This window comes from Orbicella franksi, chromosome 10 (genome assembly GCF_964199315.1).
Source record: "Orbicella franksi chromosome 10, jaOrbFran1.1, whole genome shotgun sequence".
Taxonomy (NCBI): Eukaryota; Metazoa; Cnidaria; class Anthozoa; order Scleractinia; family Merulinidae; genus Orbicella; species Orbicella franksi.
Window position 1 is genome coordinate 22941955 of NC_138154.1, and position 26575 is coordinate 22968529.

The window sequence follows — 26575 nt, forward strand, 5'->3', positions numbered from 1 at the left end:
CTCAACTAACCTTTCTTTCGAACGCCTAAAAGGCGAAGCACTACACCGTTCCGAAACAACTCACAAGACTGCAAGCAATAGTCACGAAAAGTACAGCTAAGATTTCTTGTCGGAGAAATTCTACACTTGAGAAAGTACGGGAGTTACAACATATTTGAGAGAAAAAGTACGCGCATTTTCCTTGTAACCGTAACCGTAACAGTAAACCTAACCCTTACCGTTACAATCTTTTCCTCTTGTTTCTAATATTTTTAATTTTATGTTACTCAGGAGTTCTTCCGTCTTGCCTTGCTGAGCAAAAACGTCTCTCTGGCTTGCAACTGGGTCACTTTTCTCCGAAGTGCAAGTCGAGCGGTCAATATCAAGACGTACAGTGTTACAGACAAACAGGGTACTGTTGGTGTGTCGATGAGTACGGCAAAGAATTGATGGGCACCAGGGTTACCGGAATTCCCGTCTGTAGCCTAGCAGCTGGTAAGTCATTTGAGGAAGTGAAAAAATTATCTAAACGGAATTATTGACCACTTGAATCAACTTTTCAGTGAAACTCAAGTGAAAAGAGTCAAACCCTTTGAAGCCTCTGGGTGTTTTCAACAGTGAAATTGTTGATTACAATTACGTTGAATAATTCTGTTTACTTTTCTCCTCATTTTTAAGGGTCGGGACAGCTAACTTCCTGTCTTAAAGGAAGACGAAACGCTTTAGGCTTCAACGGCGTCCCCTCTGTTGGAAAATTTGTTCCAGAATGTAAACCGGACGGAGAATATGCAGAGATTCAGTGCTTTGGAAACACAAACTTCTGTTGGTGTTCAGACGAACGAGGTTACGAGATTGCTGGTACACATCGTTGGGGATCACCAAAATGTCCTGCCCAAGGTAACTAGCAAGTAGCAAGTATTTTGTGGATGAATTTCGAATATGAGGACGTTGCCAAAAGATTTTGGAATCGCAGTGGCACTTCACTTCTCGGTCAATAGCTAATTGTTGAAAACTGGATATCAACCGTTTTGGCTTAGAAATGCTCGTGTAACGTAGTCATTCAATACGAATAGGTTTTCCGGATCAATTCTCTGCTAAATGGCTATAAAAAATTATTTATTTGTGTTAAAAACTTTTCCCGCATGCCACTGAGTGCAATGAATTTCAGGCGGGTTGTAATGGATTTGATGTGATTTCTTCAGTTTTGAAGTCATAGCAAAATCCTGTCCATGCTTGAATCCATGTTAATGACTAATTTAAAATATGCCAACCGCTCTTAGTTCGTCCAGGAGTGTGTCCATTCGTACCAGACCCAAAAAGATGCCCAGCGGAAATGACTGAGCAGTCATGCTCACAGGACAGTGACTGCCCAGAATTATCCAAATGCTGTGACTGTGGTTGTGTTAGGCGTTGTACGCGTGTTTCGTCAGATAAACCAGGTATGGATAATGGACTAACTGCTGCTGACTTCAGAAGCTTCAAGTCTCTGCAGAGGAGACCCGCTTATTCCACTATTCAATGTTGTTACCAGAAATATAAACTGTAGTTAAGATGGTTTTGTGGAAAGAGAACCCTCATAACTAGGGATTTTCTTTCGCTTTTTGGAGAAACCTTTTTTTTTGGCCAAAATATTGTGGGTTTAGGTTAGGACGTAATACTGACCGATGAGTGATGACTAAGCAATTCTTCCGGAATAAGATCGCCACTGTTTTAGTTTTACATACTAATTTTGGTAATTTGATGATCCCTTAACAATAACCTTGTATTGATACACTTAGAATATAATTGGTTATTTTCTTGATCATAGATATCGAGTTGGAAACCAGTCTCTTTTCAAAGATTTTTTTTATTTTTATTTTATACAATTCCTAAATAGTTACGATATCTTTCTTTTCATCACTTATACCCACCAGCTCCAATCTCAGCTTGTGTCAATGAGCATGTCAAGACGTTGTGGTCATCATGTCCTCACGTCCAAGTTAGTGGTCGCTCGCTTCCAAAATGTAAACCTGACGGTGGATACGAGGAGGTGCAGTGTGCTGAAGCTTACGATGTCTGCTGGTGTGTCAACAAAGATGGCCATGAAATCCCCAGAACGAGACAAAGTGGGAAACCAAACTGTACGATACAAGGTACGAAAAGAGAGCAGACATAATTACTAGTATTTAGATGATAACTTTCTTAACGGCAGTGTAGACAAGAGACTTTTACAATTTTTTCTTTCTTGAAGCTGCTATGACCCCGTGTCAGAGGGAAAACAAGAGAGCTATGACCATGCGCAGTAGGACGCCAATCAGTTTATTTGTCCCAAGCTGTAAACCAGATGGCTCATTTGAACCAGTTCAGTGTCATGATATGTCAGGCAAATGCTGGTGTGTTGACAAGAATGGAAGCGAGCTGGCAGGAACTCACCAATGGGGGAAACCGAACTGTTCTGACATAGGTATGTTTGAGAAAGCCAAATTCGGCGAATATTGCCTCGTGTATTTACTGACAACTACTTCATCCCAGATCTAAGATGACCAAAGAAAGGGGGTGTGGGGCGACTTTGTTATCACATACTTCATTCTACCTGCAGTCTCATTCATCAATCAATAGGAAAGGCAATTTACAAGAACGTATCACCTCAGTGAACGTCGAGCATTTAGGTGTCTGTTTAGAATATCCACAAGTTTTCCACTCTCTCCGGATACCACACATACTTTCTGGATGCAAGCACTTCTTTTACGTTGATGGATAGCCGCATTTTTGTTGGAACCACGCCGTTTTTGAAAAGTTGGTAATTTCTTTCATCAAAAGGAATGAAGATATAAGTACATTTTTTTTTTTATTCTGTAATGTAAGGCCGTCGACACGAAATTCTTGTGAGTGTTAATTTCTTTCTTTATTCATTAAGCAGATAAAACGATGACCGTATGCCAGTCTCGTCGCGAAGAGTGCCTTGATAACCCTCCACCCGGACATGTTTCTCCCCGCTGTAAGGCGGACGGTTCATACGACGACAGACAGTGTCTCCAGACCACAGGAGAGTGCTGGTGTGTTGATAGAAACGGAAATGAAATACCAGGGACGCGCTCCAGAGAAAAGCAGGACTGTTCATTACTTGGTTAGTTCAAACTGCTGGGGGAGATCTCGAAGTTTATAGAAATGCAACTTTCCGACTTGTTAAAACTTAGATTATGAGCTTAAGGTCATTCCTCACATTTGCATTGCGCATCCTTACTGCGCATAATTTATGGCGTCATTAGCGCGCGCTCGTGCACGCGCATATTGAAAACATGACGGATTTGCCTTGATATTGAGCTCTTTTAGTTGAAAAATGGCTCTAGCTCAACAACGAGCACGGGCACCCCAATTTTTTTTCCAGTCATTGTAATCAACTAATCATAAGCTTCGCGCGAGGAAAGACTGATCTAATTTCCATTGCTGAAAATTGAATAAATAAGAAAAATGGCAGATACACTGTGGTCTTTTCTATCTTGCAGTCGGTAACCACGTCAAGAAATTTGGTTCAATTTTTTAATCAAGGATTTAGCTTTCTGTCTGAATCAAACTTAAAATGTTTATTTGTGTCCGACACAATGTATTGACTGTAGTTTAATGCGTTTTCTTATGAGTCTGGGCTCACAAAGATTTTACAATTACTAGGAATGCGTTTTTATAATATAAGCATTAAATAATGCCAAAATGAGGCATTTTCAATGCCTCACTGCTCCTTAATGAGCATGGGCACCCCCTTTTTTATTTCAAAATTGAAGTTATCATATGACAAATATTCAGTGGACAAAGTTTGAACAAAAATCTATTGTCACTTTTATTTCAGAGGAATTACCTTAAGATTTCTGTGAGGTGATAGTTGACCCGGCCTTCGGCCCCGTCAATTATTATCTCATACAACGAATCGATAAGATTTCCACTAAAGATTTCCAATCATTTCTCTGCATATTAAGTAATTATTTAACTTTCGTGCTGACTGAATTGTAAACTGGGTACGAGCGCTTATCAGTGCAAAATTCAAAGTCAAGTAACGGTGAATGTTACTCCCTTTGTTTTCTCGGAAGTTGTTTCTAAATCTTACTCCGAAACTTCGAGGAACGTGAAAACGTCGCCATTTTGTAGACAACCTAATGGCTAACAGCTCAGCCAGTCAGTTTGCAGCATTTGCCTTAGCGTGCAAATAAAATTTTACTAATTAACACATTCTACTAACCTTAAGTATTAGATTGGTATTTTTAGAGATACGAAACGCTATTAGTGATCCGGAACACTGTGGTTGAGCCCGTGTCAAATCCAGCGACATCATGTTCTTCCCAGTTGTCTAGCGTACCGTAAAGACTTGTAATAACGATGCCTGATAGTAGAGAATACTCGGACGTATCGATGCAAACCTGTGATGAAATCTTGAGTCTTCGTTTATCCATAATGGGAAAGAAAACTACATTGCTCAGAGGGACCATTTCTTATTCTAACGGCTCGTCAAACGGACGACACCTAATAATTAAAACTGATAATTGAAACAAAGCTACACCTATTATAATTTACAGAAGATGTGTAGCCCCCTGAAAATACTGACCGTGTGAAATTAGCAACGTCAGACGCGTGAAGGCTGGTAAAATAACAAAAGTAACAAATCTTTTTTTTTTTTTTTTTTTTTTTTTTCCTGGCACTTTATTTTGATTGATCTTTTTCTCAGGCTGGCTAAGCCCGTGCCAAATTCAGCGACGTCGAGCCTTGGGTGTTAGAGACGTCCCTGTTGTCGGGATACACGTGCCAGATTGTAAGGCGGATGGAGGTTATCACCCAGTCCAGTGTGATGTGATATCAGGGTACTGCTGGTGCGTGGATGAGTATGGCTTTGAAGTGAAGGGAAGTCGCATCAAGGGAAGACCAAGCTGCGGTAAGGAAGTTCATATTACCTTCAAGATCGCCATTATATATACGCTTTAGAAGATCAGTCGACTTCTTTTCATAACACAAACCTTGGTGTTTCCGACTGAAATTTGTTATTGGACTGATTATCACTTGTACCAATTAAGATTAGATAGTGGTTCTCTTTTACTTCAGCAGTGGAACGTAGCTTAGCATCCTACTTATATACATGCAGTTATCCACGGAATTAAAGGCTAACATAGTTGTCGTGTCTTTTGTATGCGTGTCGACCGAAAATATTTAAAGAACGCCTGCTAGCACGTACGCGTGAATTCGAATAATTGACAAGTCAAATGAGCATCCATCGAATAGAATATCAATAGAATCCGACTGATGTGACAAGTTTCGCGTGCACGTGACATTTTGTTTTTGAATAAGTACGTTCAACTTTACTCTTTTGAGAAATAGTATGTAAGTTAGTTCGCGAAGTTCGCGAAGAAAGTTTCGTAAGAAAGTTCAGAGAATTTCGAAGCGAACGTAGATTGAGATGTGATGCGTAGAAACGCATATTACGGCTAAGAAAAATTGTACGACGCTGTGGAACTCTGAGGTAAAGGTCAAGATTAAAACGTGGAGTTTTCAATAGCTGACCGACAGTTTTCTTATGGGTGCTAAAAGGTTTGCAGTACAGTAAGCTCTCGGCATGTAGACAAACTGTGCACGCCTTCAACTAGATATTTTCCTTGAAAGTATTTAGCGTGCGAAGACACTCGGCTCGATCGGCTTTCCGATGTTTGGTTCGCCTCATGCCCCACTAGGGAACCTGTTCGAAGTCTAGTTGATAGTTGACTTGTACATTACCAAGTAGAACTGCGCATTCAATGGGTTTTCATTAATGTTTGTTGTGCTTGAAAAGGGAAAGAACCGCCGTGCAAGAAAGAACGTGACAAGATTTTAGCGTCCTTTCCCAAGCCCCCGCCAGGAATGATTATTCCGCAGTGCCGCGAGGACGGTGGTTACCAAGCTTCTCAGTGCCATGGCTCCACTGGATTCTGTTGGTGTGTTGATGAGTATGGTAACGAGTTAACGGACACGCGAATTAGAGGACCAATTAACTGTTCAGGTAAGTTAGATATATCATTTATACATTTTAATTTTTAATAGTTAAGAAATAAATAGAGGATATATATTTATTATACAAACACCAATGAAATACCAGGTGAACTTTCGCGCGAAAACATGACCCCTTCACACGTGAAAATAAAATGTTATCTTCACGCGTGAAAAGATCACCGTTGCTATGGTTATATTTCGCATCTCCGCGTGGCCATGTAATATTCTCCATTTTATATATATATATATATATATATATATATATATATATATATATATATATATATATATATGTCTGGATTTATGAAAACCGTGCTAATTTCAACACAACCACCCTGACACTTTTCCAAGAAAATACACAGGCTTTTTCACTCGATCAACCACAGGCACTCTGTCAACACACAGCCTACTCACCCACCTTGCTTGTGTCTGGCTGGCTGGCTGCCAGCCCCTAAGACTGCAGGGCATTGCCGGCCGAGGCTGTCCTGCAAAGAAAATGAGCAGTTTTAATGAACAGGTGCACAGTGCAACACAATGTATTTTCTTAGCTGGAAATTAATGTTATCATTATAAAATTAACAAATTTTGTGTGTTTTGAACTTGAAATACAAAGGATGAGTGTTTCTCAGTTTTCTTTTACACTCAAGTTTATTTTGTTTCTTTTTGCTGCTTCTATTAAAGTTTCTTGTATGTATGGCCCATTCCACATGAGAATAAAGGATAGGACCATTTTAAAAATACCCTTATTCTAGGATTTTAAGTCCATAGCCAAAATGCACAAGGACTGCTGTTTTAAAAATCATCATGCATTACTGAGGGGTTGGGGGGGGGGGCCTCCCCAAACTAAGGGACTACTAGTAGACTCCTTGTATTTTGGCATTATGGATGCAATAATCTTTTAACCATAAGTCAAACAACTGAGTTTAGTACACATTAAATGTAATATTAAATGTCCAGGTTAGCACCAAAGTATTTTCATCTTACCTATTCTTAAAGAAATGTGTAACTGCCAAAAATTTTGTCATGGATGTCAAGTAAAGTATTCCATATAATTTAGAGCAATTTGTTTTTTCTCGTGGCTTGTATCTAAGCCCGATATAAAAATAACATACTAGATGTTTTTTTTTATTACTTGACCAAGTAACATACATCTGTGGCAACAAAACTTATCAGTTCCAAAAGGTCACTCAAAAAACTTGCCGTTAAATTTGTCATGAATGTTACATTCATGGATGTGATATATCATGAACAACAGTAAATGCAAGAGGCTTCGTAATAATTGCCCAAAAAGCTTGGTTCTAAAAGTTAGTTTTTTGTTCAACAAAAAATTAGGACTTAGAACTCGAGCAATTACCGTTGAATTAATAATAATAATAATAATAATAATAATAAGTAGAATAATAATAATAGCAACAACACAATAATATACATGTAATAGTCAACAAAATGTCAAAGTATGAAGACATGATTGATCATCACAGTAATTAGTGTAAGTTTTTTTCCTCTTTTGAAGTGAACACAACAAATGGTCATTATAGCTCTGTGATTAAAATTTAATGTCATTGAATATAAGACTTGTGTTTGTCTCTTAAGTTTAAGAATTTGGAACTGAACAAAGGTTATTAGTCTGAAACCATGCAAACATACTCTCAACAAAAGACCTAGTAACTTATTATCCATTCTAGATCAAATTAGCTATGTTCAAAAAGAGCTTGAAACAATGCAGTTTTTTAGAAAAACCTTTTCTAATAATAATAATAATAGTAATAATAATAACAATAATAATAATAATAATAATAATAATAATAATAATAATAATAATAATAATAATAAGGGCCTGTTTACAAGGAGGGAGAGTTACCCTAGCGAGCGGGTTAAACCTAACTGCAAGGCAAAAGATAGCCCGGGTTTACAAGCAAAATTTTACAGGTTGGGTAACCCTACAACCAGGGAGAACTTAATGCACGGTTATATTCAAAGGGTCTGGAAACAATTAGAAAGTTAATCGGGGTAGGCGGGTTAACCCTACCTGGAGTGTTTATAGAGGGAAAAAATTAACCCGCCTGCCAGGGTAACCCTAGCACGTAGATAGGGTAACCCACCTACTGGGTTAACCCTAGCTGCCTTGTAAACATGAAGAAAAAAAAAGGAAATGTGTGAGTGCTAGGGTAACCCGCCTTCTAAGGTAACCCTCTCTCCTTGTAAACAGGCCCTAATATTAAAAAAATTTAATAGTGCAGCTTTCCATGAAATTTTTAAGTATGGTTTACATCATAAAAATGAAACTAAAATTAATCTTTAAAGACGTAGATGTACCATGCAATGATTGCTAAAAAGTACAAAACATGGTACAATTTCAAATAAAATAGCTAACCAGATATCAATAAAAAGCTAAACATAACATTGTATGTCTTTACAAGCCGCTTGAACCGATTGATATTTGCTTCATTTGGCCAGTTTTCTAATAAATGTGGGAAAAGTCAAGAAGGAACAGGGAAATTATATTTTCAACATCATTAATTTCATTTTCTTTTTGAAACACTGTATTAAGTCCATGATCTGGAATGTGACGTCCATGACAATGTTTTATTATCAAATAAAAAGCACCAATTGAAAGAAATATTTATCAGTACATAATTTAAGTGTTACCTTGTACCTAAACAAACAATATCAATGGTTTTTATGTTTTCACAATTCACAGGAAATTACGGTTTAAGATTTGCACTTGAGAACTTGGTTGACTCAGCTGTTAAACGTCCATGAAAGCTCCATTTATTTAAGCTTCAATATATTTTTTTTTTGGAAAAGAGTCAATTTGACGGGTTCTCAACTAAACATGCAACTCTTCTCTATCTGTCATAAAGAATTTAAGTCAGAGGGAATGATTTTTTTTGTATCTTTTATAATGCTTTTTCTCTTGCCATATTCGTGCAAATGTAACGTCCGTGATCGTTGAATAACCCGTATTTAAGCTTAAATTTAAACTTAGCTTATTATAGTTGCCCAATTACTAGGCCGGGTCACTCAATAACAAAACGAACGGGAGATTGCTTAAAGGGTCTTTTAAATCAAGAGGGTATACATTTATCGATTTATTTCTAGTGATAAACGTGTAGAAAATAGACGGGCCAAAATAAGCTTGGCCAATATTTCACGACTTCATTCTGTTCATTCTTAGCTGACGAAGGATTGAAACTCACATAAATCAGCTGTAGTGACAACTTATTTTACCTTTTAAAATCATAATAATATGTCAGCCTAACTGAGCATTATGCCGAGGAAAGCTATTAAGGCCGTTTTTCACAACTTAGCTTTATAGCGAACATACAGGAAACTATATTCGAAAATAAAGGTTCAACTGTACCGTTAAGGATAATTGGTTTCAACGGTAACAACTTAGCATGTGTCACTACTATTCAACGCTCAAACTCACTTTTTGACATTTGTCATTCTCAACAACAGCTACAATCGGATGATGGCCATTCCTGCTTTCTGTAACTTCAGACAAAGAACGTGGTTAAAGAAGTATTTCATTGGCGACAGCTCTGACTCATTTGACAACAATTTTGCAGGCTTCGGGCTTCGGTAGTAAAGATTCGCGGTTTTTCCACTTCGGTTCGCCTTGCATTTAACACATTTAGGCTGAAAATTATATCCCAGGATGTACATTACTCAGTAGTGGAGGAAATTTCGCCAGGCTTTTACCCAGTTCTTTGCTAAAACATAAGCCGATAACTCAGATAAGCTAAAGATTATCAGATTGCAAGCAAACTTACCGCTCAGTCCAGGTATCCCAGCAGAGCTAAAACGGGAGCTTATAATCCACGCCTGAAGTCAGTCTATTCCGTGTAGCTTTATAGAATGGAATTATGGCCGTCGTTCAGGTGGTTACCTTTGTGAAACCATCGAAAAATATCATTTCATAGCACGATTTAATTTGACCGCCACGAGCTTACAATCAGAAGTTATCATGTTCGCCAATTTCCAGTCCTGCGCGCGGTCTTTCCCACGTATGAGCGAAAAGTCACAGGCAAACTATAGTCAGAAACAACACTCAAAATAGTTTATCTCTATGGAGATGGTTTTGATAAATTTCTTGGGTGTTAAGCACTTTGGATTTCGGTGTATAAGACTGCTATATAAAAGTTTTCTATTTATCTTGGACTGTTCACGGCCCTCTATTTTCACGTTTTTTTATTCGATCGTCGAACTAGGCTCCTTTCCCGAACAGCGGCTGGTAATCGAGCCTATCGTCGAACTCGCGCATAAAACCGACTTGAACAAAGGGATCTCGCTTTTTATTTCGCGCTCGCGTTTTCTTTCGCGTGCGTAAATAGAGAGGCTGTTGAACAGTCTACTTTATCTGATTTGCTTCTATGTAATATCGGACTGATAAATTGATGCGCCTCTCCAAGTATGCGTCTCCGAATAGGCATTCCCGGTAATGAGCGCGTGAAAGGTAAACATTTATTTACGTTTCTCGCGTCGCTTTTGTGGTATGAAGGTAACAAGATTTCTTCTTAAAAAAAACTCTTTATTTTGCGGAATGAATTGAAAACGCAATTTGCCGTAATTGGTTCGTGGGCGGTCCTTCTCAGCGGTCCATATTACAAAATATGGACTGCAGATCGACTGCTCGCGAAGTTTTTGTTTTTCATTGCGGACTAGTTCATGTTCATCCATATAATAAAGAACTTTATTAAATGTCCGTTGAGGGAAGTATTTAATAATTAATGCGGTGTACCACTTTGTAGTGTATTTCAAACTTATCTCGTGCAAATCGGCGACAGAAGAAAAAAAATATTCACAGCAGGCTGTGGTCCACCCCAGAGGCTGCGAAAGTAATTCAAGCCTCGTATAATGTTTAATTATTATACCTCTGCCTTCGAGTTCGTTGGAGATTTGTTTTTCAAAACATGGATTTGGTTTAATTTAAGGAAGTAATATTTTCCAGAATATTTGCGATGAAAATAAGGGACGTGTTCGCCTGAGTTAAATAGGTGGGCGTGTTCGCTGACGGCTGATTCCAGACTGTTCTATTTCGCAATTTTTGACAGCCAGTCGACGTGTCAGGCTTGTAAACAAACTGGACAATGCTTGTACATTCGTTCGGTCACGTCAGGCCATAGAATAAAAACGCCGGCTTTTTACGTTTCAGAAAGCTCGCCAAAACTGCGTTCACAATATGACGACTTCCAACAATCCCTCGATTCTAACAGGCGCTCTCCATGGCGATGGAAAAGACCTAAACAACCTTGTATACAAATTCGATTCCGCAAGGCCGTGGCAGTATTTTGTCCATGGTGATCCAATCGCGAGTTCAGTCGAAAAGGGAAGGAGGAAATTGGTTACCAGCCACAAGCTCCAGAAGACTTACGTGGCAAAGGATAGGCGAACGATATTGAGACGAAAAAATGCTGCTTTCAGAGATATAAATCGGCTACTTTTGACCTGCTGTCACAGTGGTTGCCTTTTGAGGAGAGGTCCATTCCAAACAAGAATTATTATACGAGGTCAAAGAAACACGGTTTATCGAAAGTCATACAATGAACAGAATTACCTCTTTTCCAAGCTCATGGAAATAAGAGTAACCGTAGGAGGAAAACGGAGGGTAAATTATACCATACCACCACTGGGAAAGGTATGTCGGACCGCATTTAGAAAATGCTATGGATTGTCATCAAGCAAGATACAAGTGTTGCTGAAAAAAATTCATCTGGATAATCCTTCCGTAGAACCCGACCAGAGGGGCCAGAGAACGCCAAGAAAATTTTTGCCCCTCGTGAAAAACATGGTGATAAACTTTATTTGCTCATACGAGGCAAGCGAATCCCATTACCGGAAGTCACGAACTAATGCTAAGAAGTATTTTGACTCAAAAGTGTCCATGCGTCAAATGTGGTCTGAGTTCCTTAAGGAAAACCCAGATTTAAAGACAACCAGTTTAAGAAGAAACAATAAAGGTCCAGTTTTAAGTTTTTCGTCATTTAGAAACATATTTAACAGTGAATTGAAGGAAATGCTTAGTTTTAGAAAAGCGAGACAAGATACCTGTCAAACTTGCGACAATAATTCCAATAAATTGAAGGAACAATTGAGGAAAACTGGGCGGCACAGGTCCGAAGATGAAATTTGTCGGCTGAGAACTCAACGCCAGTCTCACTTAAGAGAAAGCGAGGCTAGATTCGCTTCCTTAAAATACGATGTAACTATTCTCGCTACAAAAGTTCAACAGGCCATTTAATAAATAAAAATTATATTGAAATGGACTTCTTGTTCCTGTTTTTGATTTATTGTAGCTTGATCATTAGAGACTGATGCATTCAACTTCAAACCCAAATCCCAAAATGTGTTAAATATAGATACAATCTTTCTGAAGTTGAGAAATTTAACAGGACCCTCATTCGACTGACATCACTAAGTCGGTACCTTTACGGGGTCTTAATATCTTCAACCTCGCGGAATATTTACACAGACAAATTATCTATACGCATGTACTTCGCTGTTTTACAAGTACCCTCGCTGTTATACACTTACTAGGCTAAGTGTGTAGACACGTTTATTTGCTGACGGAGTTCGAATTATGATGAAGCCTGATAAGATTAATTTAGCTGAAAAATCCTGACGGGCCGTCAACGAAATACGAGGCGGTGGCAACTGATTGACCTTGTCACGAAATATACCTCCAGTTTACAGGAATCAAACTTAAGAATCGTAACTAACATTCCAATAATAAATGCTCTCCTTTTTATGTTTATAGAGACTTTCCGTGTGCAACTTCACAGCAATTTAGAAACAGCTGCGTTGGTAATTTGTTTATTTCATCGGTACTTGGATATTTCAAGATTAAAAAGTAAACAAAACGACTTGAAAACGTCGGTGGTTCCATCAAAGCTGAACAAGAAATTCAAAATTAGAAATGATCCAATTGAGTTGCTTTTAGAGGGTGACAATAGCGGAGAGCGCTCTCACGGGTTTTGCTAGATATGTCTCCTGACGCGTCGCCTTTGAATTCTTTTTTGCACGAGTTCCGATGTTACTTTGTATGGTAAACACCGAACAGGAAAATAAAAAAAAAAAAAGAAAGCTTACAGGTCAATGTTTTCACTGAATGTTTCATAGGTCCATAAAGTTGCTACTATCCTAAATAAACGCCTCAGACAATCAATAAGTACATTTTGATTGCTTCGTCCACTTTGGCCAAGGTTGCGCAAACAACCCCCCTCCGCTACCCCCACCCCGACCTCATCCCATACAGAAATCTTCTACCGTCCTCGAAGCATTAAATCGTTTTCCTCGAGTAGCTTTCCAGCAATTTGATTTGTTGTTTAGTTTTGTAAATAGCAATTATTGTTTTCTGGGCTAAACAACACTCTACGATAGACCAACGGCATGTATGCATCTTTACTAGTATCACTAGTGAAAATTCATTGCTCCGGTTCAGTTGCTGATTTTTCTTCACTAGTGAAATTTCTGATTCGCGTTTCTGATTGGCTAATCAGCCAGCACCAGTTGTTTCCTACGATTTTTATGGGTAAATCTCAGTACCTATAAATAAAACGCTTTGATCGTCAGCTCACAAACACCTGTAGGAGCACTGCAAAGATGCCGCCCAAATTTGCGAATGTTAGAAGAGTTATGCTTAAGCACAAACGAGCAGCAAAATGTCCGTTTTTACAAGAGTTTATCCTTAAATCTGTTGCTTTGGCAGAAGAGACAAGTTTTGTTTCTTCTGAAGAAATTTTTAAGGAATATTGCAGGGTCGTCTCATTGTGGACAGAAGAGGACAGTACGCGCGGGCAAACTCAGTATCTCATGAAAAAGGGAAGTTTTTACAGGGTAAGTATTAAAATTCTTGGAACCCGATTACATTAAACTATTGTGACTACCGTTGGACCCTACAAATTTAACTTAATCCCTACTAGGCTAACCCGAAAAAAAAACTGTACTCCCCGTTTTTTCGAACTCTAATCTGTTTCCCTTGGGTGTGCCCCGGTGTTATTTTAGGCATTTAGCAACGGTTAATTCGAACTCGGTTATTTCAAACTTTCCGCTCTTTGGAATTGATTTTTGTGTCCCATGACCTGCGACGTACCAATCCCTTTTATTTCCAACTGCAATGATACAATTGAAAACTATATCAACATTGAAACATATATCAGATCACCGTTGAGAAACTAATGTGATCGTACTTTAATCTTTTACCTTAATGTTCTTCCTGCAAAGTAGCTTTTTAGCTAAGCGGAGTTGTCACGATAAATAAAGAATTACCAATTATCAATTACCTCCTCAACTTTAGGCTCATTTAAAGCCCGTTTACACAGACGATTTATGGTGGCCTTATTTTTGTCGAGCCTAAAGTTTTAACTATTTTCGGTACGATTCGGTCTTCATTTCACCATGATATCACCTTTTCTTGTTTATAAGTTGTGTGTACATGCTCCAATAATAATCCTCTCTCCATTTGAACACGCTGCGATATCGCACACAAAACGAGCTGCTATTGCAGATGGTTAGCTAACGCAAATTAAGCGCTTCAAAAAGTCAAATGAGTTGTCTTTCATCTACACTTTATAATTAAAAATAATTGAGTTAGAAACGTAAATATAATAACAGCATGAACCCGCACATCGATCTATTTTATATTAGTATCACCCAACTAGTGGACTAATGCAAATCCTTCATTTTAATTGGCTACGCTAGTAGAGGACTATTAGTAATAGTCCTCGAGTAGCGAAATTGGCGCAATCGAGCATGACGCTTTCTTTCGTTTTATTCCCAAACAAATATTTCTTCAACTTGCATTTGCTAACTTTATTATTGCCTTTTCTGTCCGACTAGTTGGGTGATACTAAAACAATTAGACCCTTCGCCCTCAAGGGCCACGGGTTAATAGCCCATTCGGCTTCGCCTCATGGGCTATTGACCCGTAGCCCTTGCAGGCTACGGGTCTAATTGTTAATTATACCATTAATATACAATAAGCTTACTATCCAACTACTTAGAGAAAGATTTACGAAAATGTTTATTACAAGCGTTACGAACTATTTTTGACTGGTTATTATTTACATATTATTGATACTAGGAGCTATGACTTTTAAACTAGAGATAAGCTAAACGATGAGGGTTTCTTTTCATCAGAGAGTTCGAAATAGCAGAGTCCAACTGTAGCTGATCTTTACGGATTACCTACTTCGTTCTTTGTACAAGTAGTTCAACAGTTTAAGATATATGTCCGCCCTGTGTAATTGTAGGCCCGATTTTAACTCAGTTTCCTAAGTCGTTAAGAATGATAGTAATCGAGAAAAAATGTATGTAAATTGAGCGAACCATTATCAGCATTTAAACATTGTATGTTTTTTACCTTGTGTTTATCAGCAATTTAAGAAAGCGGTTCTTGTATATGGCCAACAGAGGCTATGGCCAATAGCATCAACTACCCAAGCTGGTGGAAACATTCGAGGGTATACGGGGATAGCCCTACAGCGTCCAAAGAGAGAGCCAGCCGTTGAATTTGGGGGGCGTATAATGGCTGAGAGAGTTCAGCATTATATGTCCCTCAACCCCAAACCTGCTCCACCAATTGAGGTAAGCAGTTATGCATAATATCAGCTATCTCGTGTTATCTTTCTGGACATTTAACCTGTCGCCGGAATGCTGAACATTATGTTTATTTCTAAAGCTCCACGATGTGCCGAGTGACCCGGTAAGAAAAGCGGGAAAATGCGCCTTCGCCTCGCGGGACATTAAAAAGTGCGAGGTCCTATGTGAATATGAAGGAGAAGTGCTGACTTTGGAAGAGGCTAAGAGGCGTGAGGAGATCTACCGAGAGGAAGGGAAAGTTTGCGCCCTCATGGTTTTCGAGAGTGCGGGTCGCCAGATTGCGTGAGTGCTATTATAAGTGTGTACATAAGCGTGTTTTGAGATTTGTTTTATAATTTGCTATGTATACTATATTGAAAATTCAGGGGCAAATTGGAAAATTAACATAGTTTGGTTTAGAAATGAAATGAAATGAAATTTGAACATATCAATTTATTCAGTGGCGACTCCGTGGGATAAACAGAGACGCTTTTTTTATAATCAAGATAATAAGATATATAGTAGGTTAGCTCTTAAATAGACCACTTTGAACAGAAAACTACAAGATTGGTGACAGAGCTTAGGATACAAAAGCAATTTCAAAGTCTACGTACAGCATTTACATGACACACTGTAAATGAGGACTCAAGATGCAAGCTAATACGGAGTTGTTTTTCCGTTTTTGCTCACCAATCACGTCCTCATTTCTAGGTGTTCTTATTGTTGTCCAGCTGTACTCATTAGAAGCAGTTGTACGAGTAACGCGTAAAAGAAGTTCAGACATCTCACATTGTTCAATTTGTATTGTGGGAGAACAATTAAACGGATTTTTGTAGCCCTTAACCGTGCGCGTAAAACGGTGCGAAGTCATCGTTTAAGGAAAGAAAACGTTGCATAAATCTTTTACGAAGCATTGTAGTATTTAGTATGATACCGTGAACTTCCGAAAGTAACGATCGACGTTACTTTCGGAATTAGCAGTCTTTGGAGCTTCTTACTTTCGGGCTGTGGTTACTTTCGAGGGATCGTTACTTTCCGGGAGAAAAAAGCGTTATAAGAAGTTGGTAGGAATGAGATCTTTTTACGAAATAAAAGACGGAAATTCGTTAAAAAAGTACTCAAAATATGAGACACAATTCTTCGTTCTAGCTTAAATCTATGTTGCTGCCATATGGGTGGGCTCTTCATGCGTAGACCGTGTTACAGTGATTCGTCAGGAAAGCTAGTCAGATACCGTAAACTGTTTCTACTTCATCACGCACTGCTATGTTAGTTCGCAGTATCATATCTCAGTGCGATGGTCGAATTTTCAATATAAAATTGAAGAAACTTGCCTTCTTATACGCTCCTGCTTAAAATGAAGTTAATTTGAATCAAAGTTTGCGATAGTACGTTCCTGCTACTTGATGAAATTCTGCGGATTTTGTTTTAACACGACGCAACATTAACTGATGAAGCACGAGTGACATTTCACAGCGCTTCCCGACATAAGCGATACATTTCCTTGTTCTAGAGTGCCATGAATCAAGTGGCACTTGAAAACGCTAGCACTTGGTACATTTAACTCGCAATTTGCATCTTTGCTTGCCCTTCGTGCTAATTGTTCGCCAAAAGAGCCACAAGTCTCGTAAACATAAATTTATAAAGCGATACTACACTCTAAAAAGGGCTCACTGAATAAGATGCATATCTGTTGGGAGGCTTGCTGGGTACGGATATACGTATGTACATGTACTTCAGTGCTACGTTGTTGAAACCTGCATCAAACAATGAAATGTTTTTCTGTTCCTCATTTTATAAAGAGTAGTGCGAAACACTGTGTAATGTTCTCTTTTTTGTATTTATATTTAGGATTGATCCATATAGAGGTAATGTGAGGGGCGAATTACCGTGGGGTGCAACACTGAATCACTCGAGGAACAACGCTAATGTAAGGCCCTTCGTCGCCAACAAAAACTCAAGAAATCCAAGGGTTTTTCTTGTCGCCCTGCATGACATCCCAGAAACAGTAGAGCTACTATGGGACTACAATGACAAAGAGTGGGCGTTGTATTCCAATAGCCAGACCCTTCCCCATGGCCAGTAACTTCAGTTCTAGTGGCACAAATACATGTATAAAAAAGTATTGTGTATTTATTCAAGTTTGTGGATAAAGTGAACATCCTCGGTAGAAAAAGTATAATAAAAGTTATTAACTTTCATCATCTGAGGAGTCTTCTTCACAAGCTAGTGAGGCATAAAAAGCTTGTGCGCGTTCAGATAAATATTTTCGCGCTAACTTTAAACAGTCTTTTTTCACTTGATTATTTACAGGCCTCTGTTCATGTCTTGCAGGTACGAGTAAATCGGAATTCAATTCCGTCATTTGCTTTTTTTTGTAGAACGAAACCATTCTTGGCTTCTCTTTAGTGTCAATATTAAACCGTATAAGCACAGTCTCAGGATGGTGTACAAGTTCCAATTTCCCCTCGAAATCTGCGACTTCTCCATAACCAAAATTTAGCCACGCTAACCTTCTGACTTCAAATTTCTCCTTATCTAGACCCTCACACCTGGATATATACTGCATCCTAAGCCAGGATTTATAGTCCTTGATCATGTTTAAAGTTGCCCAGTGTACCTCGATATTTTTTAAAGGACTGTTCTTCAGCAAAGTTGCCCATTCTTGTGGTAACTCAACCCTCTCTACTGTGTCAAAAAACTTCTGAATACAGCCAAAACGCCTGTCGCATATCGAGTAGGAATGTCCCTCTAAAAGAAACTTGAGGTCTATTCTCAGAAACTGTCCCTTTTTCACCAGGTAATCGAGGTAAAAAAACAAGAAGCATTCTTTAAATTGGCCCGGAGAGTTATCACACCAGATTGTTAGCTGATCAAATCTGCCATATTTTGTTTCCATTTTTTCGAGTAGATTGTTCAACAAAGATATTACCTCGTTCGGTCCTGCTCCACCAACACTGTCATCGTAGAGGAAGCAGTGAATAGTTTCTTCATTTGCACAGTATATTCCGAGAAGATTGGTTCTTATTTTCCTCGAATAGTGGCTATCTTGTGCTGAGATCTTTGGACAGGGCAAAGTCTTGTGATAATCAAGTTGCAAGACGAGTGCTTTTGGGAACATATTTTTAAGTTTGTGAATTGTCATTGCTTTTAGAGTGCGTTTATGTATCTGTTTATTCGTTCGACTACGTGATTTGCATTTTTAACGGAGAAAGTTCACGATTCTTCGCGGTAAAGCGTTTTACTTAATCTACGTTGGAAGTTGTTGGGAGTTGCTTCACTAAGACACGTACTGATTCTGGGTGACGTCTATAAGGACCTATCAGAGTGTTGACACTTGGAAGGTCAATGGGTCACGTTTATGCAATTGAATGATCTCTTTCCGGAGACGTAGATTCTTTCTTACAATTTATATAGTGCGGAGTGGATACTTAGCTTGGCTGGTAAGATAAACAAAACAAGTGAGCTCATGAGATAAAGAAACAATTGACTAATATAAAACTCTTTCAATTTTAAATACAGCGAAACCCCGTATCGAGGGATTCAAACCTCAACAAAAACAAATAAAGATTGCTCGACCTGTGCAAACACGCATACTGATTTTGTAAGCCATTCTTGAACTTCACAGTTGCAAGAAACGTTAAGTTGGAAATAAACAAGCAAACCTTTCGGAGGAAAATGAAGGCTTTAGGTTGGCCGAGATATAGATAAAACGGGCATTAAACACGGGACATTACACTCCTTTTTTATAAGGATATTGTTTTTTTTTTCCTGGCTGAATGTTCTTGTCTTTCTGCCGATTGTAGGCTGAAAATATTATTGTGAATATTCTTAGAATATAGACATTATAGTGTATGACAGAACAGAGCCATGCTTCAAAATCGCAGCCTCGGGTTCATGCTTAAAATATTCTTAAAATTTCGCAAAGTTCAGCCTCAATATTCTAAAGAGAAAGAGTGTAACCGGCAGGCACCTTGCCATTTCGTTGTGAATACTACAAGCACAAATACGTTTCCTGGGGGTTAAAGATACCATCCCGAAATATACTTTCTTCTTACTTCAGTACTGATAATTTTTAAATGGAATAGTATATCAACCTAATGCTGAATTCTCTTGGAAGAGGGGAAAAGATTAGATCAGCTAAAATTTGAAGTTTTATCGGCAAAGTCGACTTTGTATTCCTTTATCTAATCTAGGAATATTCACAAGAATTTTTTCAGCCTAGAATAAGCAGAAAACTGATAAGAATACTCAGCCTGGGCCTAAAAACAATATTCTTTTAAAAAAGATTGTACGTGCTAACTAAGGATGAAAAGAACATACTGTCGCGGAACGTTTTGAAGGCGTGCTAGCCAAAACAATGCTGTTGGCCGGGTACAAGTTAACGCATTACATAAAAGTTAACTCGCGGCACCAGGTAAAAGGCCGAAAAACGAAATTTAGATGGGACATATGAAGGAATGATTTTATCGGAAAATGTTAGCTTGTAATATAAATGCACACGGTGGTACCTTTTGAAATTCTAAGTTTTTACTGCCCCACCTAAATAAAGTAAAACCACTTACAAGCCCTTTGTTATATAAAAAAGATAAACTCCCTGCCTTTCCTAACGGTGACTAAAAGATACCGATAATCGCCAATTCAAAACTTTGCCAAAAACACCGCTTTATCGTAAGAAAATATACGAGCAGCTGGAAAACCCCCACCCCATTAGATGCTGCAGAGCTGCAATGGAATGTGACCAATCCAAACGACTTTAGCGGAATTGAACTATTTCTTCGCGAAGAAGTCGCGAAAGGCGAAAAAAAAAAACATCGTGACATCCATTCTCAAATCCATCTCTCAGTGAAGTATCAAGGCAGATTGCATCTGGAACTTCTGATCAACGCGGGTAGTGTAAGTTGCAAATTTAACTTAATCCCTACTAGGCTAACTCGAAGAAAGAAACTTCTCTCCGTTATTTCGAACTCTGATCAATTTCGTTGGGTTTGCCTATTATCTTTTAGGCGTTTAGCACCCGTTAATTTGAACACGGTTTTTTCCAGCTTTTCGCTCTTTGGAAATATTTCTATCTCCTTTGACCTGCAACGTACTCATCCCTTTTATTTAGAGCTCTAAGGGTAGAATTAAATTTATAAAGCGATGCTACACAATAAAAGGGCTCACTAAATAAGATGTACATATGTTAGGAGGCTGGTTATGTACGGATCAGCGAATGTACATGTGCTTCAGTGCAAAGTTGTGGAAAATGCTTCAAACTATTAAATATTTTTCTATTCCTCGGTGTTATAAAGAGTAGTACGAGACACCGTGTAATGCTAATTTTTTTAGTATATACTTAGGATTGATCCATAAAGAGGCAATGTCAAGCGCGAATTTAATCTTTAATCTTTAATCTTTCAGACAAATTCCAAATTACATTACATTGAACAAGTCAATCCAATGAATTTGAGGAAAGCTTAACACAGAATAAGAGATTCCTTAATATAAGCCGCCTTAGTCGATCATTGTATGATTGTATACCGAGTTAATTACGTAGGATCCAACATTAAATTATTCGCGGAAAAATGCAAATGTCAAAATCTTCCTCTTTATCTAAGACTCAAGAAATCTAAGAGTAAGCAATAAATAAGGAATACATTTCCTATAGAACTAAAGAGAACAAGAAAGGGCATTGTATTCTAAAACCTAGATCCAACACCTACAACCTCAGTTGTTGCAGGAAAAAGTGCCTTCCCACACAAAAACATGTCTTTAGTGATAAGTATTTTTTGAAAAATACAAATAGAACTTCAACGTCTACGATCAAAGTCCACTTGCTTGTGTCTGGCTGGCTGGCTGCCAGCCAGACTAACTGGCTGGCAGCTGCAACTGCCAGCTGTACGTGCTAACTAAGGATGAACTTGGCAACTGCCAGCTAGACTAACTAATTGCGATTTACCTCTCTTGTTTTGTTTTCATGCCTTTGGATTCAAGCATAATCATAATTTATGCCTTTGATTGACGTGGCTACAAAGGGACCGATCTTAAAATAACGTCTTTACGTTCTCTAGCTTTATCAGCGGGTAGCCAGGTCCCAGGGCTATCTTCCCCCACCCTGCTTGACGGAAGCCCCCCTGGCTTTTCAAGCACCGCAAAGGCCTCCCTGCCGGCTATCGCCGGCAGGCAGGCGCGAAAGTTTTGCCCCAAATTTGACACAGTTTTCATAAATTCAGACATATATTGGCGGGGAATGCCCGGGAAATGCCCCCAGCATGCACCTGCCGGCTGGAAGTGATTCCCATGACTGGTTTGGGGCCACAGCAGCTAAACTGGAGCCCCCCCTAAATCATTCTGCCCCAATATATGTCTGGATTTATGAAAACCGTGCTAATTTCAACACAACCACCCTGACACTTTTCCAAGAAAATACACAGGCTTTTTCACTCGATCAACCACAGGCACTCTGTCAACACACAGCCTACTCACCCACCTTGCTTGTGTCTGGCTGGCTGGCTGCCAGCCCCTAAGACTGCAGGGCATTGCCGGCCGAGGCTGTCCTGCAAAGAAAATGAGCAGTTTTAACTGAGGAATGTGCCTCTCTCTGTGGCCCACCCCACCCCCCTGGGGTTAGCTCCTGGCAGCCCCGCTTGGTATCAGCGGGTAGCCAGGTCCCAGGGCTATCTTCCCCCACCCTGCTTGACGGAAGCCCCCCTGGCTTTTCAAGCACCGCAAAGGCCTTCCTGCCGGCTATCGCCGGCAGGCAGGCGCGAAAGTTTTGCCCCAAATTTGACACGGTTTTCATAAATTCAGACATATATATATATATATATATATAGACTAATCTCTTACCATTTTCACTGAAAGCGAGAAATGAGTCGTCGATATCTTCACTGGTGGGGCTATTGAAAATGGGCCAGTCGGGTCCCAGATGGAGTTTTTAGTTAATTTTACGAGTAGCGTATTTTCGTTCGAGTTACTTACTCGTGTCTATGTAACAAATTGACGTCAGTTTATCATGCGTCTGTTTTGTTATTGATCATGAATTTCGTCATACCATTGTCAAAGTAGCTGTGAATCCATCTGAACTAATTGCGATTTACCTCTCTTGTTTTGTTTTCATGCCTTTGGATTCAAGCATAATCATAATTTATGCCTTTGATTGACGTGGCTACAAAGGGACCGATCTTAAAATAACGTCTTTACGTTCTCTAGCTTTATCAGAGCCCAAGCTGTCGTTATGTCACAGTCGCTACAATGAGGCTTCTAAAGTAAACGAACGCGATCAATATGTTCCTCTATGCGAGAGTGATGGATCATATAAACAAATTCAGTGCAACTCAGCAACAGGAGAATGCTGGTGCGTCGATGGCGATGGAAGAGAAAAACAAGAAACCCGACAAATTGGAAAGCCAATTTGTGATTCCCAGGGTATGTCATAGTTATCTTGAGCTTGAACTTGATAGTCTTGAACAGTTTTCCTTCGTTTAAATTGCATTCGTTTTAAAATATACAATTGTTCATTTGACCTTGTTCGAATACCAGAAATACAAGCGAACTCCAAATAATAGGCCGAAATCTGATGATCCATGTGTTACTACTCGCTTGTGTTTTACTTGCAGAGGCTGTAAAGAACTGTTCATTACCTCCAGATCCTGGACCGTGTAAATCTTCAATGCCTTCATGGTTCTTCAACAGCACTGCAGGGGTGTGCTCTGTGTTTATTTATGGAGGGTGCGATGGTAACAACAACAGATTTAACAGTTATGATGACTGTCAAGCCGGCTGCAATGGTAAGCTGGAAGTTACCACAGAATAGAGCGAAGAGTACCACAGTTTGCGCTATTAAAATACGCCAGTGTCTTTTAAAGGAGCTACGTCACGGTTTGCGTATCTTGAAAAGTTTAGCCTTACAGTTACCCGTCTGCAATCCGTGTCAATCTTCTCCATCCTTGACCATCCTTGTTCCTTTGTGATTTATCATTATCTCTGTTGTGTTTTTCCGTCTTAGTAAACTACTATTTTAAGGTTTCCTTCAATTTAAAGGTAACTTCGTACGTGGCCATAATAACTCAAAATACCTCGACTGAACCCCTTTACATGTAAGTCCTTTCAAGGCACGCGAGTGTTTGCAAGCAGTTAGGACCTTGTCAATCAGTTAACATTCTCGGAATTTTGCTTTCTTGTACAGGTTTTGTTTGACTTCTCTCAGTTTGCTCTGGTGGTTTATTTCGTTTTCTTTTTTAATTACGTAGCAGTTATTAATGAAAGGTACCTCTGCTGCTTCAGGTCGAAATTTAACTTTCTGCGAGTTGCAACGTGAGATAAGTACCGGACGCTCTGATGATTTTATTCCTCGCTGCAAAGGGGACGGCGAATTTGAACCAGTGCAATGTCACCGTCTGTCAGGCGTGTGCTGGTGTGTAGATGAAATCGGCATGGAAATTCCTGGTTCACGAACACCAAGTGGCTTGCCTAAATGTAACGGAACAAACGGTAAGCTTGCTCCGACGATGCATCGTTTATAAGTATTTATTTTGCTGTATTTATCTCTAGCAGCAATAATATAGATTAGTAACAACTTTATCATGAAGATATCAGCCTAGGTAAGACTTTAGGTTAAAGATGAACAATAAGATTGTCAGGGGTACATTACCAAATTCATCCATACAGAGATCTGTGGCCGAGATCTCAGTCTTCAAGGGGACAGGTAACTCTCCTCGGGGACTACTTGTGTAAATTTGGCGCTTTTTAAATTTCATATCTGTTGGTTTTTGTGAGTCTTTTCAACTCTAAGCTAAATTTCTGTCTTATTTCCCAGGCCATACCGGAGGCCGACGAAGCAGATGAAAATATATTTCCTAACAGGAACCTTCATGTCAGTGAAAGTGTGGCAGCAAGGAATTTATATATGCTTCAACCTAACATATGCTTAGCATTTTCTGTTCGCTCAAAGGCGTCGTAAGACCTGTTTCCTTTAACGCTCAATTTTGTAACAGAAATATCACTTCATCGAAAACAGTTTCCGAGAGGAAGAGAAAGAGAGATAGAAAAAATTATTATACTTAGGTATGGAAACAATTTTAAGCAGGTCACTTTTTTTCCCCTTTGGTTTCGTCTCCTCAGCGTAAAATAAGTCTCTAATGCTATTGCTTTGGAAGGTGACCTGTTCTTTGCGGTGTAAATGTCACAAGAAGCTGCTGTATATAGCCAGTCGTCCTGAAGAGCTGTCACGAGAATTTTGTATTTTTGAATCACATTTAATTTCTAGTGACATTTGTGCAAGAAAGCTCCTGCGTGTGTGAGCCTTTTCAAGCAACCAACTGCATTTGTATTTATGTTGAAATTGAGACCACAATTATGGCGGCTCGCTGCTAGCATGCTGTTAAGTTGACGAGCCCGTAGCTATAATATAAGTAGTTTTGTGTTTCTGTCATGAAATGCATCTGTGTTCCTCAGGCGTAATGGGGCGCGGTATTTTAGAGATAGAGTCGATAGATGGGACTGATGTATTTATCGTGGGCAATTCAGTGGAAGCTCTACCGTTATAGGCGGTCGTGTTATTTCTGAGGAAAAAAAGCTAATAAAAAATATAACGGCAAAGTATCCTTTGTTTCTGATGTGTTTTCTTCTTTCGGCTTTTTTACAGATGGTAGAGAGCTCTATTTTACAACCTACATGTAACGCTGTCTTAATTTCAATGATTGCTTAATAATTATAAACGAAGATTTTGATCGTTTTCCCAGAAATTCAATAAAGCCCGGTTCCGTGTATGACATATCCCCGTTATAAGAATCAATTCTGCGAGTCTCTTGGTACTTCGCTTGTAATAAACTTTATGTCCGCTTCTGGTTGCATTACTCGGTGTTGGTGAGCCTGCAGCTCTTCTGAAGATATCTGTACGGATCGAAATAGATTCTTAAAGGTCCTTCTGAACTCGGGCATTCGCGCATAATATACGATGGGATTGACAAATGAATTGGCTAGCTGTAGACATCTTCCAGTGTAATGAAGTAACTTGCGTAGTTGGTCAATGCGCACCAAGTAGGATATTATGTAGCTCACTGTTAAAGGCAGCCATGCTAGCACTGATAACGAAGTTACAATGAATAAAGTCATGGCAAGCTTCTTGTTTTGTTCGCGCCTGTCTACTGGTATCCTCGGATCCTCGTTTCTTTTGGCAATCCTATTGCCAAGTACGAAGATGGAATAAGCACCAAGCAGAGCATCAAGAAAGATGCTCCGATTATGGTGGCGATTTTGATGCTGATGATTTCGAATGCAAAACCGTATCACTGCTGCCAAGCTCCATGTAATTACAATAGAGTAGATGTAAGCTGGCGTTGTTGTAGTTCTCTGCAGGAAAGGCCAAGCAATAGCGTATAACCTTTCCACTGAGATAAGAGTTAAGAACGATAACGAGGCCAAACCCGAAAAGACATCCAAAACTGCGAAGTTGCCTCAGTTTGCCGGTGTACCATGTATAAAATATCACACGTTATATACAAGGTTTTCGATTTCCCCAACTCCGACCAAGACGTCAGCAATGGACAAGTTGATCAAGAGGTATTAAGTTCGTTTGAGAGTTGATCTTTGTTTCCAAAACACAGCAATAGCAATTGCATTTCCAGCAAAAGCTGCTAACATTTCCATAGGTAATACCACAGTCCATGCTAACCTTGGCTTGTCCGTAGCCATCTGCCAAACAAAGTCATGTGCTTCTTTAGCAAGATGTAATTGAAATTCACATACCTAATCGGTTTTGATGACCATTCTGCTCTTCCTTGTTTTGGACCTATTTTCAGTTTGTTATTTTAGTTTATTTATTCGAGGTAATGCTAGACCTCTTTTACCTTCACTCTTTATTTTCTCATGTTGTTAAATTTTCCAATACAAGGCGCTGTACGTAACATAATGTAGTTAGAAGTGGTTCATTTCTCTGCACATGATAATGAAACCTAATATATACCGGTATTGCAGCTGTTTTGCAGTTTGTCGGCTGCTTTGTCCTGTTCTCCCGTTAGGTCTTTAGAAATGATAATAATCTATTCTA

The 26575-nt window shown here is 39.1% G+C and overlaps 2 protein-coding genes and 1 pseudogene across 5 annotated transcripts in view; 2 read left to right on the forward strand and 1 right to left on the reverse strand.

Moving 5' to 3' along the window:
* The window catches only part of LOC145500872 (uncharacterized), a 49877-nt gene extending 24068 nt beyond the window's left edge, over nucleotides 1-25809 (forward strand). For 2 of the 4 annotated variants that reach the window (XM_081480408.1, XM_081480410.1), the window contains exons 29-40: nucleotides 271-474; nucleotides 658-876; nucleotides 1260-1418; nucleotides 1893-2111; nucleotides 2210-2422; nucleotides 2876-3085; nucleotides 4673-4876; nucleotides 5765-5971; nucleotides 22738-22953; nucleotides 23145-23315; nucleotides 23812-24018; nucleotides 24344-25809. In XM_081480408.1, the coding sequence (XP_081336534.1) occupies nucleotides 271-474; nucleotides 658-876; nucleotides 1260-1418; nucleotides 1893-2111; nucleotides 2210-2422; nucleotides 2876-3085; nucleotides 4673-4876; nucleotides 5765-5971; nucleotides 22738-22953; nucleotides 23145-23315; nucleotides 23812-24018; nucleotides 24344-24372 (2258 nt within the window). In that variant the 3' untranslated portion in view covers nucleotides 24373-25809. The remainder of the gene's footprint in view (nucleotides 1-270; nucleotides 475-657; nucleotides 877-1259; nucleotides 1419-1892; nucleotides 2112-2209; nucleotides 2423-2875; nucleotides 3086-4672; nucleotides 4877-5764; nucleotides 5972-22737; nucleotides 22954-23144; nucleotides 23316-23811; nucleotides 24019-24343) is intronic. The other 2 variants (XM_081480409.1, XM_081480411.1) reach the window with 1 other exon arrangement.
* On the forward strand, nucleotides 13558-17629 carry LOC145500874 (uncharacterized). Its single transcript, XM_081480412.1, has 4 exons — nucleotides 13558-13800; nucleotides 15340-15549; nucleotides 15644-15846; nucleotides 17395-17629. Exons 1-4 carry the CDS (start codon nucleotides 13567-13569, stop codon nucleotides 17627-17629), a joined length of 882 nt encoding a protein of 293 aa, XP_081336538.1. The 5' UTR covers nucleotides 13558-13566.
* On the reverse strand, nucleotides 25318-26315 carry LOC145500873 (adenosine receptor A3-like; annotated as a pseudogene).
* Nucleotides 26316-26575: the final 260 nt, after the last annotated feature.

What these genes read in the sequence shown, in the direction of transcription:
- LOC145500874 (XM_081480412.1), top strand. Translation starts at nt 13,567, where the DNA reads ATGCCGCCCAAATTTGCGAATGTTAGAAGAGTTATGCTTAAGCACAAA. An exon ending in AACCTGCTCCACCAATTGAG is followed by an intron (nt 15,550 to 15,643) that starts GTAAGCAGTTAT and finishes TTATTTCTAAAG; the next exon opens with CTCCACGATGTGCCGAGTGA. An exon ending in AGTGCGGGTCGCCAGATTGC is followed by an intron (nt 15,847 to 17,394) that starts GTGAGTGCTATT and finishes ATTTATATTTAG; the next exon opens with GATTGATCCATATAGAGGTA.